At 44.8% G+C, this 13,207-nt stretch overlaps 1 protein-coding gene across 1 annotated transcript in view; it reads left to right on the forward strand.

Annotated features, from left to right (window-relative positions):
• Positions 1-13,207, forward strand: part of LOC310933245 (junction plakoglobin-like) — a gene marked incomplete at both ends in the record, with an annotated part of 426,266 nt that overhangs the window by 80,905 nt on the left and 332,154 nt on the right. The window contains 3 exons of the mRNA XM_083896680.1: positions 8,222-8,423; positions 8,517-8,661; positions 8,745-8,848. Of these exons, the coding sequence (XP_083752806.1) occupies positions 8,222-8,423; positions 8,517-8,661; positions 8,745-8,848 (451 nt within the window). The remainder of the gene's footprint in view (positions 1-8,221; positions 8,424-8,516; positions 8,662-8,744; positions 8,849-13,207) is intronic.

Below are 13,207 nucleotides of genomic sequence, written 5' to 3' on the forward strand. Positions count from 1 at the left end.
GGCACGGCCGGAGCCGCGAGGTCCAAGGGCCAGGAGCAGGAACCAGTGCAGCAGGCAAGAGCGAAGGAACAAGAGAGGGAAGAAAGTTCTGTCTTCCAATTTATATGTTTTATCAGTCGGGGGATCATAAAACAGAGACGGCCAATGAGACTTAAAGGATTCTGCCCCCCCTAGGGGGCTCTCCGGTCATAAACCCCATGTGGTGTTGGAGCCTGCAGGAGTTGTTAACTCACAGTCAGGCTTCGAATCCTGCATACAGGCCTTAGTCAGAGAACAATAGATTTCAGCCATACTGTTAGGGCCCAACAGTCCCCCTTTTGGTCTGAAGACTGGGATGCTGGTTGCAGTGTTCAGAGCAACCAAAGGGCCTATATGCCAGTGTGGCCTGCCAGCGTTCCAGGCTGTCAACAGTCCGGTTTCTGAGTGGCACAGTCCATGTTCCAGGTGTCTTGGAAAAGACACAAGTCCTGGGTTCCTGGGGTTAAGCTGTGGAACAATTTAGATGACGAGATCAAAACCTCAGCTACACTGAGAGTGTTTAAAAAGAAGTATGTAAACATGATTGTGCCTGGGTACAGGGCGTCCCAACCAGACTGTGGATGAAGTCATGGTCAGATGTCTGTTGACACTATACTGAGATGTTATGATGGTATGCCTTATGTAACATGTGAACGTATAAAGCTGTGTTCCACAACCGAACCGTTCAAACATTACAACGCTGCTCTAACTTGCAATGGAACTGCTGAGCTGGTCACTGAACGCAATAGACCGGATCTTCTCTAGGCGAAAAGCGGGCTCTGATGAACCTGAATGTCCTGGAGGGACATTCCCTGCTGGCTACACTAGAGATGCATGGGGGAAATGGCAAGTCTCATGCCTGGCTGCACTGGACATAGAGGATGTAGAAGATGTGTACATATTCACATTCATGATAATTGGAATGTTATCCTTGGCATGTGGAATGTACATCCTAATTCGGAAGCAGAGAAAGGCCTCCACGGAGCAGCTCAATACGAGGGTGGACATCGCCACGATTAAGAGTGCCGTGATGGGGTTGCGCACCGACAACTCCGCAATCCGAGACTGCGTGGTGCAGATGGGAGTGGATGCAGCCAAACGAGATGAGCTGGTGAAACTAAGCGTGGTGAGAGCGAAAGAGGGATGAATAAATCGGCGGAACCGACACAACAACTCGAGACTGTGATCGCTCGTGATGGTTCGACTGGGACACATGTATGGCCGTGCATGTAGTCTGTTGACTGCCTTGAGATTAACTGAAGCCTTATGCTATTGTTGCTGCGACGTCAAAAATGTCGAAAGTTAACATAGAAAAAAAAAAAAAAAAGAAGTAATAAAATTGTCTGGGTAATGGGGGCAGGACTAGATAAGCTTTGCTTCTCCCGCTGTCCCTTTCGGTCATGTGTATGAATGTAAATGCTGAAGTGTGCAGATGTTGATTACTTGTCATGCCCGAAATAAACGTTTCATTCATTCATTCATTCCTGGAGTTGGGAGTGGGCACAGTTCACAGTCCAAAGGTTAACAGTTCAGGTTAACAGTTCACAGTTTTAAGTTAACAACAGTAAGAGGGTTGTGTCTGGGCAACCTTGAGGTGCATCTGGGCAGATGTCTTAAAACTAAGCTAGCTAGTTACATAATTACATAAACATAACAACAGTGGAAAACGTGCACAATCACACAGTTCTGGAGTTCTTGCTGTTGGTCGACGAGGGGCACCTAGAGAGGGGATAGGTGCTCGGCGGAAGGGACCGCTAGCAGAAAGGGGACAGAACAGTGTGAGGTTGGCTTAACCTCGAAGGGGTTAGTAGTAAAATGTTTTCAGGCTGTTTTGGTGGGCGCTGTGCACCAGCCAAAAGAGCCCAGCCTTGTCTGTTGTTTGGATGTATGTAATCTGTAAATGAAATGTGCACTGAGGGCCGTGATGGCCCAGCAGCTAAGGAGAAGGCCAAGGCAGTAAGTTAGATTGTCTCTAGAACAGGCCTGTTCAGGTGATCAAGCCAATAAGTTCAGTACTTTTTGGGACTGAACTTCACCATTTAGTTCCCTCTGCAATAGGTTGCTGCCTAGAGGGTGGTGTTTGCTGTGATGTGACCATTAAAAGGGGTCCATGACCTTAATCTCCCAGCCCTGTCCACTGGAGTCAAGGTGAGTGGAGGCCTAGGTCTTTACATGCACAGTGGTTCCTGGGGGGACCATTTAAGAGAAAAAGAACAATCTATTTTGGCAGGTTCACCTTAGCAGCTGTGTCATGCCGGTCACGTTATCAGGACACCGCCCACTTTACCTGAGTCTTAATGCCTGGTTTCTACACAGACATGCCCTGGCACCTTTACTCAGATGCAGAAGTTCTGAGACTCTGCAGATAATTGGCTACTGGGGCAAACCCAATGCATATCTTTAGTTTAGGTGCACAGGTTCAGGTTCAGGGTCAGGTATAGTGAGGGATCCTCGTTGTGAAATGTGAGGAGGTGTTTCAGTTGCACATGTGTGTTGACCTTTCCAACAATCGACAGAGAGCATGGATTTCAAGTGACTCATGCTCCTGATCGATTATTGGAAGGTTTAGTAAATATACCCTATCTCTAAACTGTAGGTTTCTAGATGGGATTGCACTGCCAAGACTGCGTGAGAGATGGAGACAATGCGTTTCCCCTTCTTTGGGGTTAGAGAGAAAGCTCCAACAATGTTGCTGGAATCCTCTACCCCCCCTTTCGGATGTGGGAAACGGCTTATGGCTCAAGAGGAAAGATAGTTGGACAAACAAACAATTACAGAACAAATAATTCAGGGCCAGGAATAGGCTCTGAGCAAGAAGCATGGATCAGTTAGGAGCGTCTGGTTTCTTGGTAGCCATTTTGTTATTTGTAACTTGACCAAAAGTCTCACTGGATCGAATACTAAGGTGGAGTTACCTGAGCTAAGATGTGACATGTTTGGCAGTCACAAACAGAGAAGCCATTGACAAGGTCCTCACTGATGTGCAAAGACTCTGTGCAGGAAGCACAGACTCAAGAAGTGCAAAGTGAGTACATCCCCCTTACGACCACGGAGATGTTTTAGTAATGCACGTTGCCATGGGGAATGGGTTCCCCTGGAAAAGAAAGAAGAAGAAAGGGTTGAAGTGCTAGTAAATGTAGGTTGAGAGGAGGCCCTAGTGTCTTCCGCGTCTCTTCTCACTGACAAAGTCCAGCTTTGTGGTTGAGTGAGGCGGAGTTTAGCTTTAGCTTCACCTCGCATGTCTGGCAAGGAAGCCACGCACACTGTTGGATCCAGGCCTCTACTTCTGTTGTAGCAACTTCAAGTTTCTGCTGTTAAACATACTTCCCTTGCTCTTCTTGGTTTGGGCTGAACATTTGGTAAATGCTACAGCCACTGGCATAACATGCCCACAATAAATCAAATCATTGCTTGTCCGTGACAAGCAATAAACACCAATGACTTTATAGGGAAGCGAGGTGAGAGGCTTCCACCTGCTGCATGTCCTTTTAGGCAAACGGCTAAGGTGGGGGAGAATAAATATCTTTAGGGAGAGAGACCGGGCCGGCGCTTCGTAGCGCGGCTCTGTGGCTCTGTGGCTGTATGATGCATAGTCCAACGACTCATGACAGGGACAGCAATAGGAGGGTATGTCACATCCTCTTCTGCAGGTACGAAGGTGGGAATTATGCACGGGGAAAATCATCCCGTGACCCACTAGCAGGATGCAGGGAAAGTCATCCTGGCCTGAATAAATAAATAAATAGACAGTCCCAGCTCTTTGCAGCTTGTCTGTGCACGGGGAAATGCCCCCCCGTGACTCTCTAGATGTCACAGTTCTTGTGACTGGACTAGGCGCATGAGAAGCTAGACCTAGCCTAAATAAATAAACAACCACAGCTCTCTGTAGCTGGGCTGTGCACAGGGGAATGTCCTCCCGTGACTCGCTAGATGTCACAGTTCTTGTCACCTTAACTAGGCGCAGGGGAAGCTAGACCTAGCCTAAAAAAAACATTAACCGCATCGCTCGTGGCTGGGCTGTGCACAGGGAAGTGTCCACCTGTGACTCACCAGAGATGCCTTGAAGCTACAGCTGCTAACGGGGCGGATAAGAGATCAAATCACTTAGCACATAGTTCGCGGCGAATCTTCAAAGACAGTCTCCAATGACATGGTTCGATGACCCATGCTAACAAATGCTAACAAACGCTAACACACAATAACACACGCTTAGCAGTAGCAATACACCATCAGGAAGGTTTAGTTAACCACTCTCACAAATTCAGCAATTCAGTGAGTTAGAACTCCAAGAATTCAGTTCAAATTTAACAACAAGGTATCTGGTGTTTTGTACATGTACAGTTGTGACAAAGTTGGTATATTTGAGAGCCTCACACGGGGCACCATTATGTTGTGATTCAACTTAGCAATTGGTGGGAAAATATTAACACAAATGATTAATTATTTGTAATAATTAATTTTGTTATTAGTTTCTTAAAAACAGGGCACCACTCCTCTTAGTGTGAGGAGAATCACTTTACAACCTTCAAGTGTCTCTTGACTATCAGTTATAACTAATTAATAATAAGTATATTAATATTAATTAATAAATAACAAAGAAGGTGTGAGATCGTACACTGGCTTCTTTCAATTACCCTTTGTTACAAACAAGCAAGCACAAAAGACAGAAACAGTACTTTTAAAGTAAAGGTTCAACATTTATTTAAGCATTAAAATTAATCAATAACAGCAACAAACATCAATCCCTTTATCTAAAATAACTGCTGGTAAAAACGTTTCAATATAAAAGAAAGAAAGTAAAATAAAATAAAAAGGGGTATGGATCTGAGTGCAGGAATGTGTATGTGTGTGTGTGTGTGTGAAAAGGGGACTGTCACTTTAGCAGCAGGTAACAGGAAGTGAACAAAACAAAGCCAAAGTAAAACAGGAAGCAACAAACAAAGCCAGAGCAAACAGGAAGGAGGGGTTTCTAAGGTGACGATAGTCACGGGGGCGCTCCTCCTACTTCCGGGTTAACCAAATGGCCGCTTCGTCACGTCGTAACAGTGTCACTTGCAGTTACCGTGAGGTACCACAAGATGGCGCTCGTACTCAGATTTGTCGCTCAGCTCTTTTGCCGGCAGGGCAGAGTCAGCGAGGAGAGTTGAGAGAAAAATGGAGTCGGCGGTGACGATAAGAATTTAAAGGGGAAGTGAGGCAGACAAAGGATCACGTATCTGATCGGGAAACTTGTAGATCACACAGCTTTATTCGGCGTGGCCAATTTAACTGTTGTTCCTACAGATCACAACGTTTCCTCACAATGGGCGATCGCGGCTGTGCTGAGATCACAGGATCGCAATACACGGGAACACTTCACAGTACACAAAGGGGGGTCACGTGGGATGAATGGAGCCAGATTCAACCACACAGGTTTAGCTAGAGTTTATCTAGTAAGCCTGTAGTTTTACCGGTCGAATGAGGACTCCTATTACAGTCGCGCTGTCGGTGCGAGCGTAGCGCAAAACACAGAGAACAGGAAACACTCAACAGTTGTGCGTATAGCTCCACGGCTTAACATCAATGAGTTAACTACAGTTTACTTAATACATCAACACTATTCTAACAGTACAGCCGTGTGTGTAATGCGCACGGCGGCGATGAAGAAAACAAAAGTACAAAACAATAAACAACAAAATTAAACTACCGGGGTGCACTCCCGTGTTTATACCAAGTTTAAATAAGCTAATTGCCCGACACAAGCTTCGCTTACTGTGAGTTGCCTTCCACCGAGTAAGAAAGGGGGTGCTGGGATCGCGTTGTTCGATTCTGCTCCGTGCGTCGGCTGGTTCTGCCGGAGTGGGAGAGATAAGAGAGCGCCTGGATGCGCGGCTCTAGAGCTGTGTTACGCGTAGTCAACCGACTCAGGGTAGGAAACAGCGGGTCGATGGTGGGTTAGGAGTGTGTATAGCAAACACGATCTCCTCTTCTGCAGGAATGATGAGGAATAACTCGCAGGGAGTTATTCGCTCAGTCTTTGATCAAAACTCTGCAAAAGAAAGCAAAAAGGAAAAAAACAAAAATGGAGTAGGAGTGAACAAAGAAAAATCTTCAAAGCTTGGCCAGCAAGGATTTAGATTTTCTTGATGTTTTCTTCTTCTTAAACACATACATCCGCTCTCGCTAGGAAAATATGGTGAAGAGACCGAAGAACTCATTTGAATCTCGTTTTATTGCCGCCACTTCGGGGGCGGGGCTTCCGTGATGTCCACAAAGGAGCTTCTAGTCTGTCTGTGGGTGACGTCATACGCCGCATTGATTTATGGGGGATGAGTTGTCACAACTGGACCCCCTGCGGAGGAAAATGGCTTCTTTCTTTGTTCTCCACCATGTGGCTCCTGGTTTTCAGGCCGCCATTTCAAGTCTCAGCTGCCTTCAGGCTCTCCCAAAGAGGACAGTGAGGCCTCACAGTCATGCTGGGCCCAACACCGGCGACCTTTCATCCATTTCAGATCCCTTGGTCTGTATCTCGTCTGAACTCTGTCAGCCTCTCCCTTGCTCGCTGAGCTGCGCTGTCTGAAGTGTTGGTGCTGCGTTTCCATGGCATCACTGCGTTCAGTCGCTCCTCCGCGGCCACTGCTTTGCTCGCTTTGGTCATCACCTTCACCGTGATTCCGCGTCGATTCAGGTCCTGTGCTGCCTCCTCCGCTGTGCTGTATATCACCAGACCAAAGTCCCAGTACACCCGCATCTTCGTGTAAGGTGTCTGGTACCGGATCCCCTTCACCTTCAGAGCAGCTTTGATGGGTCCATATCTCTTGCTAATAATCGTTATCAAAGTAAAGTCTTTTGCCGTTAATCTCAATCTTCTGTTGCCACGCTGCCCTTAGGACCAACTCTTTAACATGAAAAGTTAACAATTATTGATCTCGGGGAAGAGGCGACAGGTGGCTTCGGGATCAATGCTCTATGTGCCCGCTGTACACAAAGCACGAGTCCCTCCGGCAGGGTCAGGTCACGTTTAAACAACTCATTGGCAAACTCGATGACAGATCTTCCTTCTTTTTCTTCTGGCACCCCGTAAATTCTAATATTGTTTCTTATTGAGCGGCTCTCCAAATCGACAACTTTGACCCGCATCTCCATGTTTTCTTTCACCACCACCAGTAGTGTCTCCTTCATCTCCAGGCAGGCCGACTCCATATCAGCTATTCGGGTTTGCGCCTCAGCTATGTTAGCATTTTGTCTCGGGAGCTCCTGCAAAACTTCACCTTTAAACTCTGTGAGGTCGTCTTTCAAAACGTTCTTGACGTCGTTTTTTGTCCAATTTGTCCAGGTCCCGTCTCATTCCTTGTTTAAAGTCTTTATCTCTGTACGAAGCATTGTTAGAGCTTGAAGCAGAGCGTTCTGGTCGGTGCTAGCTTCACCTAGCATTGTTTCTCGGTTGTCGTCGTTTTCCTCGTGCTCAGTAAACTCTGTCCTTTCTGGGTTTTGTTGTGTGTCACTCACATTCTTATTCGTCAACTGACTCCTTAGCTTTCTCCCTCCTTCCATACTTAAATTGAAACGGTGTCAGTACTGTTATATTGATAGGAGGTGTTTTTACTGAACTGACTTGCAGGAATTCGCTCTTATGCGTCCATCTCGCTGTAGCACCGCACCGGAAGTCCCCCATCACACAAATATTTGTTGTGTGAATGTACCATTAGACCCACTTTGGCACTATATGTCCGTGACCACCTCCTGAGATGGTGTGATGTCATGGTTGGACATATTTATTATCTGTTTACTTGTTTTTCAACTATTTATTTGATCATTCAAAATAAAATGTTGAATTTTGATTGGGTGAAATGTCACCGGATAAATACACACACATGCAAAAAATAGAATTACAAATGTACAAAGGAATTTGTCCATTTTAACCCAAGATCTTTTTTGTTTTTCCTTTTGTGTGTCATTTTTGCCTTGATTTTATAAACAATAAAGTGAAACATCATGTAACTTAACTTACATTCAAATAAATAGTATGGCATCTCAATCTACTGGCTTTGCTAAAAAGCTGCAAAATGATTGAAAAAATTACTAAAAAGATCTTAAATGTGTGTGTATAAGACCATTTTCTCATGCATATGCCTTTGCAAGCGCTGGATTTGGCTTCTACATTGGATTGTTTAATGTCCTTTGAAACAACATTTTTTTCCTTATCTTGGTCTCTTTCATGCAGTTCACCAGTGGAATCAGTCTTATTCTATTCCATCACCACCCTCCACAACCTCCTGCTGCACCAAGAGGGGGCCAAGATGGCAGTGCATCTTGCTGATGGCCTGCAGAGGATGGTTCCCTTACTGAAAAAAAGCAACCCCAAGTTCCTGGCCATCACCACAGACTGCCTGCAGCTCCTGTCCTATGGCAACCAGGAGAGCAAGGTCAGCAGTGATGACATTAACACTGGGAATGGAATATGTATTGTGTCCACTTTTGTAAAACATTTACACTCCCTACTTTATCTTTCCTTTCAGCTCATCATCCTCGCCAATGGTGGTCCAGAGGGTCTTGTGTTCATCATGAGGAACTACAACTATGAGAAGCTTCTGTGGACCACAAGCCGAGTTCTCAAAGTGCTATCTGTGTGTCCTAGCAACAAGCCAGCAATAGTAGAGGCTGGTATGTGCACATCACTAACCGTGAGTGTAGACAGTGGAGAACAGATTTGTATTTTGTAATTTTGTTGTTACATCTGTGTCCAGGTGGTATGCAAGCTTTGGGCCAACACCTTACAGGTTCTAGTCAGCGTCTGATCCAGAACTGTCTGTGGACGCTCCGTAACCTGTCTGATGCGGCAACCAAACAGGCATGTATTACTTAAACCACTACTACTCATGGAAGCATTGTTTGGTGCCTTACTTGTTACTTGTGCATAGTTCAAAGGAGCAGTCGTTTTGTAGCATTACAGTTCTTCCACTAGATTTTTTCCCCTTCTCCTCTCTCTTCTGATTCAGGATAGAGTTGTGCAGATGGCTGATTTGATTCAGATTCAGATAACTTTATTTGTCCCAGAGGGGCAATTCAGTTTGCAGACAACCATCCATCCATGAAGGTTTTAAAAGTTTAAAAAGTGCATCAGCACTAAATATGTCACTCACCAGTGACAGAACAAAGCAGCGGGTGCAAGAACCAGTATTGTAGTCATGTGTATTCTTTTAATCCATTACTTAGTACATGATTTGGTTGGCACAATATTCTGCTTTCTGAACCATCCGTGTTTTCCAGAGAGAACAGAGATCTTCTAACTGGGTACCAGTGATTTTTGAGCATAGCTTAACAATGTCGCTCAAGCTCTTTTTGTCTTTCACAGATAGTCCATTAAACCAACATATGAAAGAAAATGTTAGTAGACTCTCAATGAAGGCTTGAAAGAATGTACATAGAATTTGTTTACAGACACCAAAAGAGTTGAGCTTCCTCAGTAAATATTATATATATTCTTTGGTTTGCCCGCTTAATAATACTCTGTATTCTCGCTGAATTTCAGTTGAGGGTCAAACACTGTGCCTACTTATGTTTGGACTATTTGAACATCTTTATTATGTATTATGCTCGGTTTTGGGCCCTCACTGTGCTTCCTAAAGTCTATGATTAGCTCTTTAGTTTTAGACACATGTATGTCATCCGACAAACTCCACAAGGGCTCTGCTATGGTCAGATTGGCCACCCTGGAAAAGAGACAACAGAGCCGAGTCGACTGAAAACTTCACCAAGCAGCTGTTCTTCCAAGATGACCTGCAGTTGTCAGTGTATAACAGGGGTCTCAAACTCAATTTGCCCCCCCCCCCCCAAAAAAAAAAAATGCAGAGCTTTTGAAAATTTGAGGTTAAAATGGGGCATTCTGAGGCTTTTTGAAAGATCATTATGGTGACTCATGGAGTAAGTGGAGAAAAATACGAAAAAAACAAATAAATTATTAGGCCAATTCTGTAACATTGTATTTTAATCAAATTTTATTGTTATGGCTGGGACTGTGTTTACTTGCACCACTAAAGTCAAGGCATTTCAATTATAGAGGGTGCCCCTCATCTGGTGCCGGATCCTTTTTTTTCCCCGCACCGCCCCTGTTGACTCTGCTTCTCTCTCTCCTCCTCTCTGCATTGTGCGCAGCGCCAGGCGCGCTCTCTTTTTGTCGATTTTTTATCTTTTTTTGTACAGCAGCAGCAACAGCATCAATGCGGGGGTGGAAACTATTCTACAGTGTACTACCTCGTTTTAGGCTCAAAAACATGGCTGTAATGTCCATTATTGACCTTCAAAGCAGCGATAATAAAAATGAGGGGCAAAAAAAAAGAAAAAAAAAAAAGCGGAACGGAGATTTTTCTCTCCGCTGGCACAGGTGTGTCGCCAGACGGCTCAGGTTTTTAAACCTACGCTTGTTGTGTCCACCAGAGGGCAGGATCGTGACTGGGTGAGATGCTGTCTTCAATCGTGTAGACGGCTTATTGTTGTGTAAAATGTAAAACAAGTAGTAGGTTCTGCTCGGGTAGCTTAAAATATGAGGCTAATCGTTCAATCAAAATGTGAGGCTGGGGACATGGAGAAGGAGGACTTCCGGTAAGATGGAGTAGACGCGCGTGAGTCCCACTCCCGTAACTTTTCTAAATTCCAACCTTTTGTTACCCCAACACATCAACGTACAGTGACATTACTTTGTCTAAGAGATACAGCATCGAAAAATTTGCATTCAACCAGGAAAGGTACGAAAGATCTGAATACCAAGCCTAATCCCTCCGGCGGAGGTGGCAGTGAGCTTAACATGTCGGCCATAGCCAGCCTCTTGGAAGAACATCGTCAAGCCCACATTCACGCCACAGTATCATCTCACGCTCAAAAAATAACCTCGCTAGAGGAAAACGCCAACTTGCAAGATGAACGTTGGAGACAACGTGTGCTAAGCTAACTGAGAACAGTGCTAAGCTGCTGGCTAAGGTGAGCGACCTAGAGGGGCGGAGTCGCCGTAAAAATATGAGTGGTCGGCATACCTGAATCCATTGAGGGGCCACGTCCCTCCACCTTTTTTATGCGGAAATGCTTATAGAAGTTTTTGGCGAGGGTTTCCTGGAGTCACCGCCGGAGTGCGACAGAGCCCACTGGATGCTTTCCGACAAGCCAAAGCCAGGACAGAGATCGAGACCCGTTATCATCCGGCTGCACAGGTACCAGTTGAAGGAGAAAATCATCCGCGAGGCCCGCGCCAGGAGAGGCAAACTGCAATATCGAGGCTCCCCCATTTCCATCTACGAGGATTATGCTCCGAAGGTAATGGAACAACGCCAGAAATACCGAGATGTGATGTCGGAGCTATACAACGTGGGCTTCAAACCGGCACTGCGCTTCCCTGCCAGGCTCGTCATAACAACCAAGGATGGAGGTAGCAGGAGACTGCTCTCGGTGGCAGAGGCTAAAGACTTCATAATATCCACTCGTGCGGAGGATGTCTGACTGATTAGGGCGGTTGGTAGTCCGAATGCAATCTTCTCAGGGACATTAGGTAGTTAATGTTCAATTATCTCTCTACACTTTATTTCATTTGTATTTAAAGGGAGATGTTTAGAGTATCTTTTTTGTTTGATGTTCATTTATACACCACGGTTCGGTCTTTGGACAAAGTTTACTTCCACTCATGTGACTTGTTTACTAGTGTAATTAAGTGATGTTCAGCCAGTAATACCTCAAGTTGGCTGCTAATTTTGACAATGATAGTGCTTTTCAAAATAATACTTACAATACACTGAAGGTTATTGAGGTACATGTCCCTTTCAAATAATATTGTTTGTCTGTTTAATTTCCTCATCATTTCCAACTGGATTAGAAGCATATGTGTTGTTTATATGTTGCTTTGATTGTTCTCTTAAGATTTATGGGGTCAGATATCGATTAGTATTAAGGGAAGGGACCCTGGAAGTTTGGTCAGCTATGAGCTGTGAGCCAGAGAGCTCAGATATGGTTCTAGTTATGGAAGTATCTCGGGGTATGGTCAGGGGTTCAGGGATATGTGCCTTCCATTGCTTTGTGTGTGGTTGTGTGTGTGTGTTTTTTTGTTTTTGTTTTTTGTTCTTTTCCCCCTCCCTCCACTCCCCTCTTCCCTTTACAGGGTCAGGTCCTTGTGTCACTTGGGCTCAGTAGATGACTGAGGCTACTAAAAGAACAGGGGTACGTTTGATTTTCTGGAATACCAAGGGCATGAACAGCGCACTGAAAATTGATAAGGTCTTGACACGCTTGCAACATCTCAAAGGAGATGTCATGTTTTTACAAGAGATGCATCTTAAAACATCAGATACTCTCCGTATCAAGAGAGCGTGGATGAGCCATTTGTTTCATTCAAAGTTTTCAAATAGATCTAGAGGGGCAGCCATTATCAGTAACAAAAGGGTCTTGTTCGAGCCATCAAACGTTATACAAGACACTGACGGCCGTTATGTTGTGGTTTCAGGCACGCTACAAAACACACCAGTACTATTAATCTCTGTTTACTCACCTACGTGGGATGATGACCAGTTTTTTATAAGGATCTGGTTCAGGATGTGAGTTTAGACAGGTCCTCTTCCACCCAAATTCCACGATCCAAATCAGTAGAGGTGGTGAGGAGTTATTCTTCCCAATTGGGGATTTCAGATCCCTGGAGATTTAGTTATCCTCAAAGCAGAGCTTCCTTATTCTTTTCACATGTGCACCATACATTTTCTCGTATTGATTTTTTTTAGTTGATAATAATCTTCTACATTGTGTCAAAGCATGTGAATACCACCCAATAACCATATCAGATCATGCCCCAACTTTAGTAGACATTAGCTTCCCACATAGTACAACCCGCCCTCCACCATGGAGGTTTAGCTCTTACTTGCTGGCGGATAATAAGTTGAAGGATTTTGTTGATGCACAAACCCGCTCCTATATCAAACTAAACGATACTCCAGGCATTACTAGTAACATTTTGTGGGAGGCACTTAAAGCTACAGTTCGTGGACAAGTGATATCCTATATTTCTCAGATGAGAAGGGCTGACAGAGCTCGGTTAGCAGAGATTGCAGAGGAGTTACTTAAACTTGATGAAACTTACTCGAAATCTCCATCCCCCACCCTCTACAAACAACGACTTCTATTACATTCAGAGCATGATCTGCTGATGACACATATAGTGGAGAGACAACTTAGACAA

Source organism: Microchirus variegatus, assembly GCF_963457635.1.
Source record: "Microchirus variegatus genome assembly, chromosome: 10".
NCBI classification, from domain to species: domain Eukaryota; kingdom Metazoa; phylum Chordata; class Actinopteri; order Pleuronectiformes; family Soleidae; genus Microchirus; species Microchirus variegatus.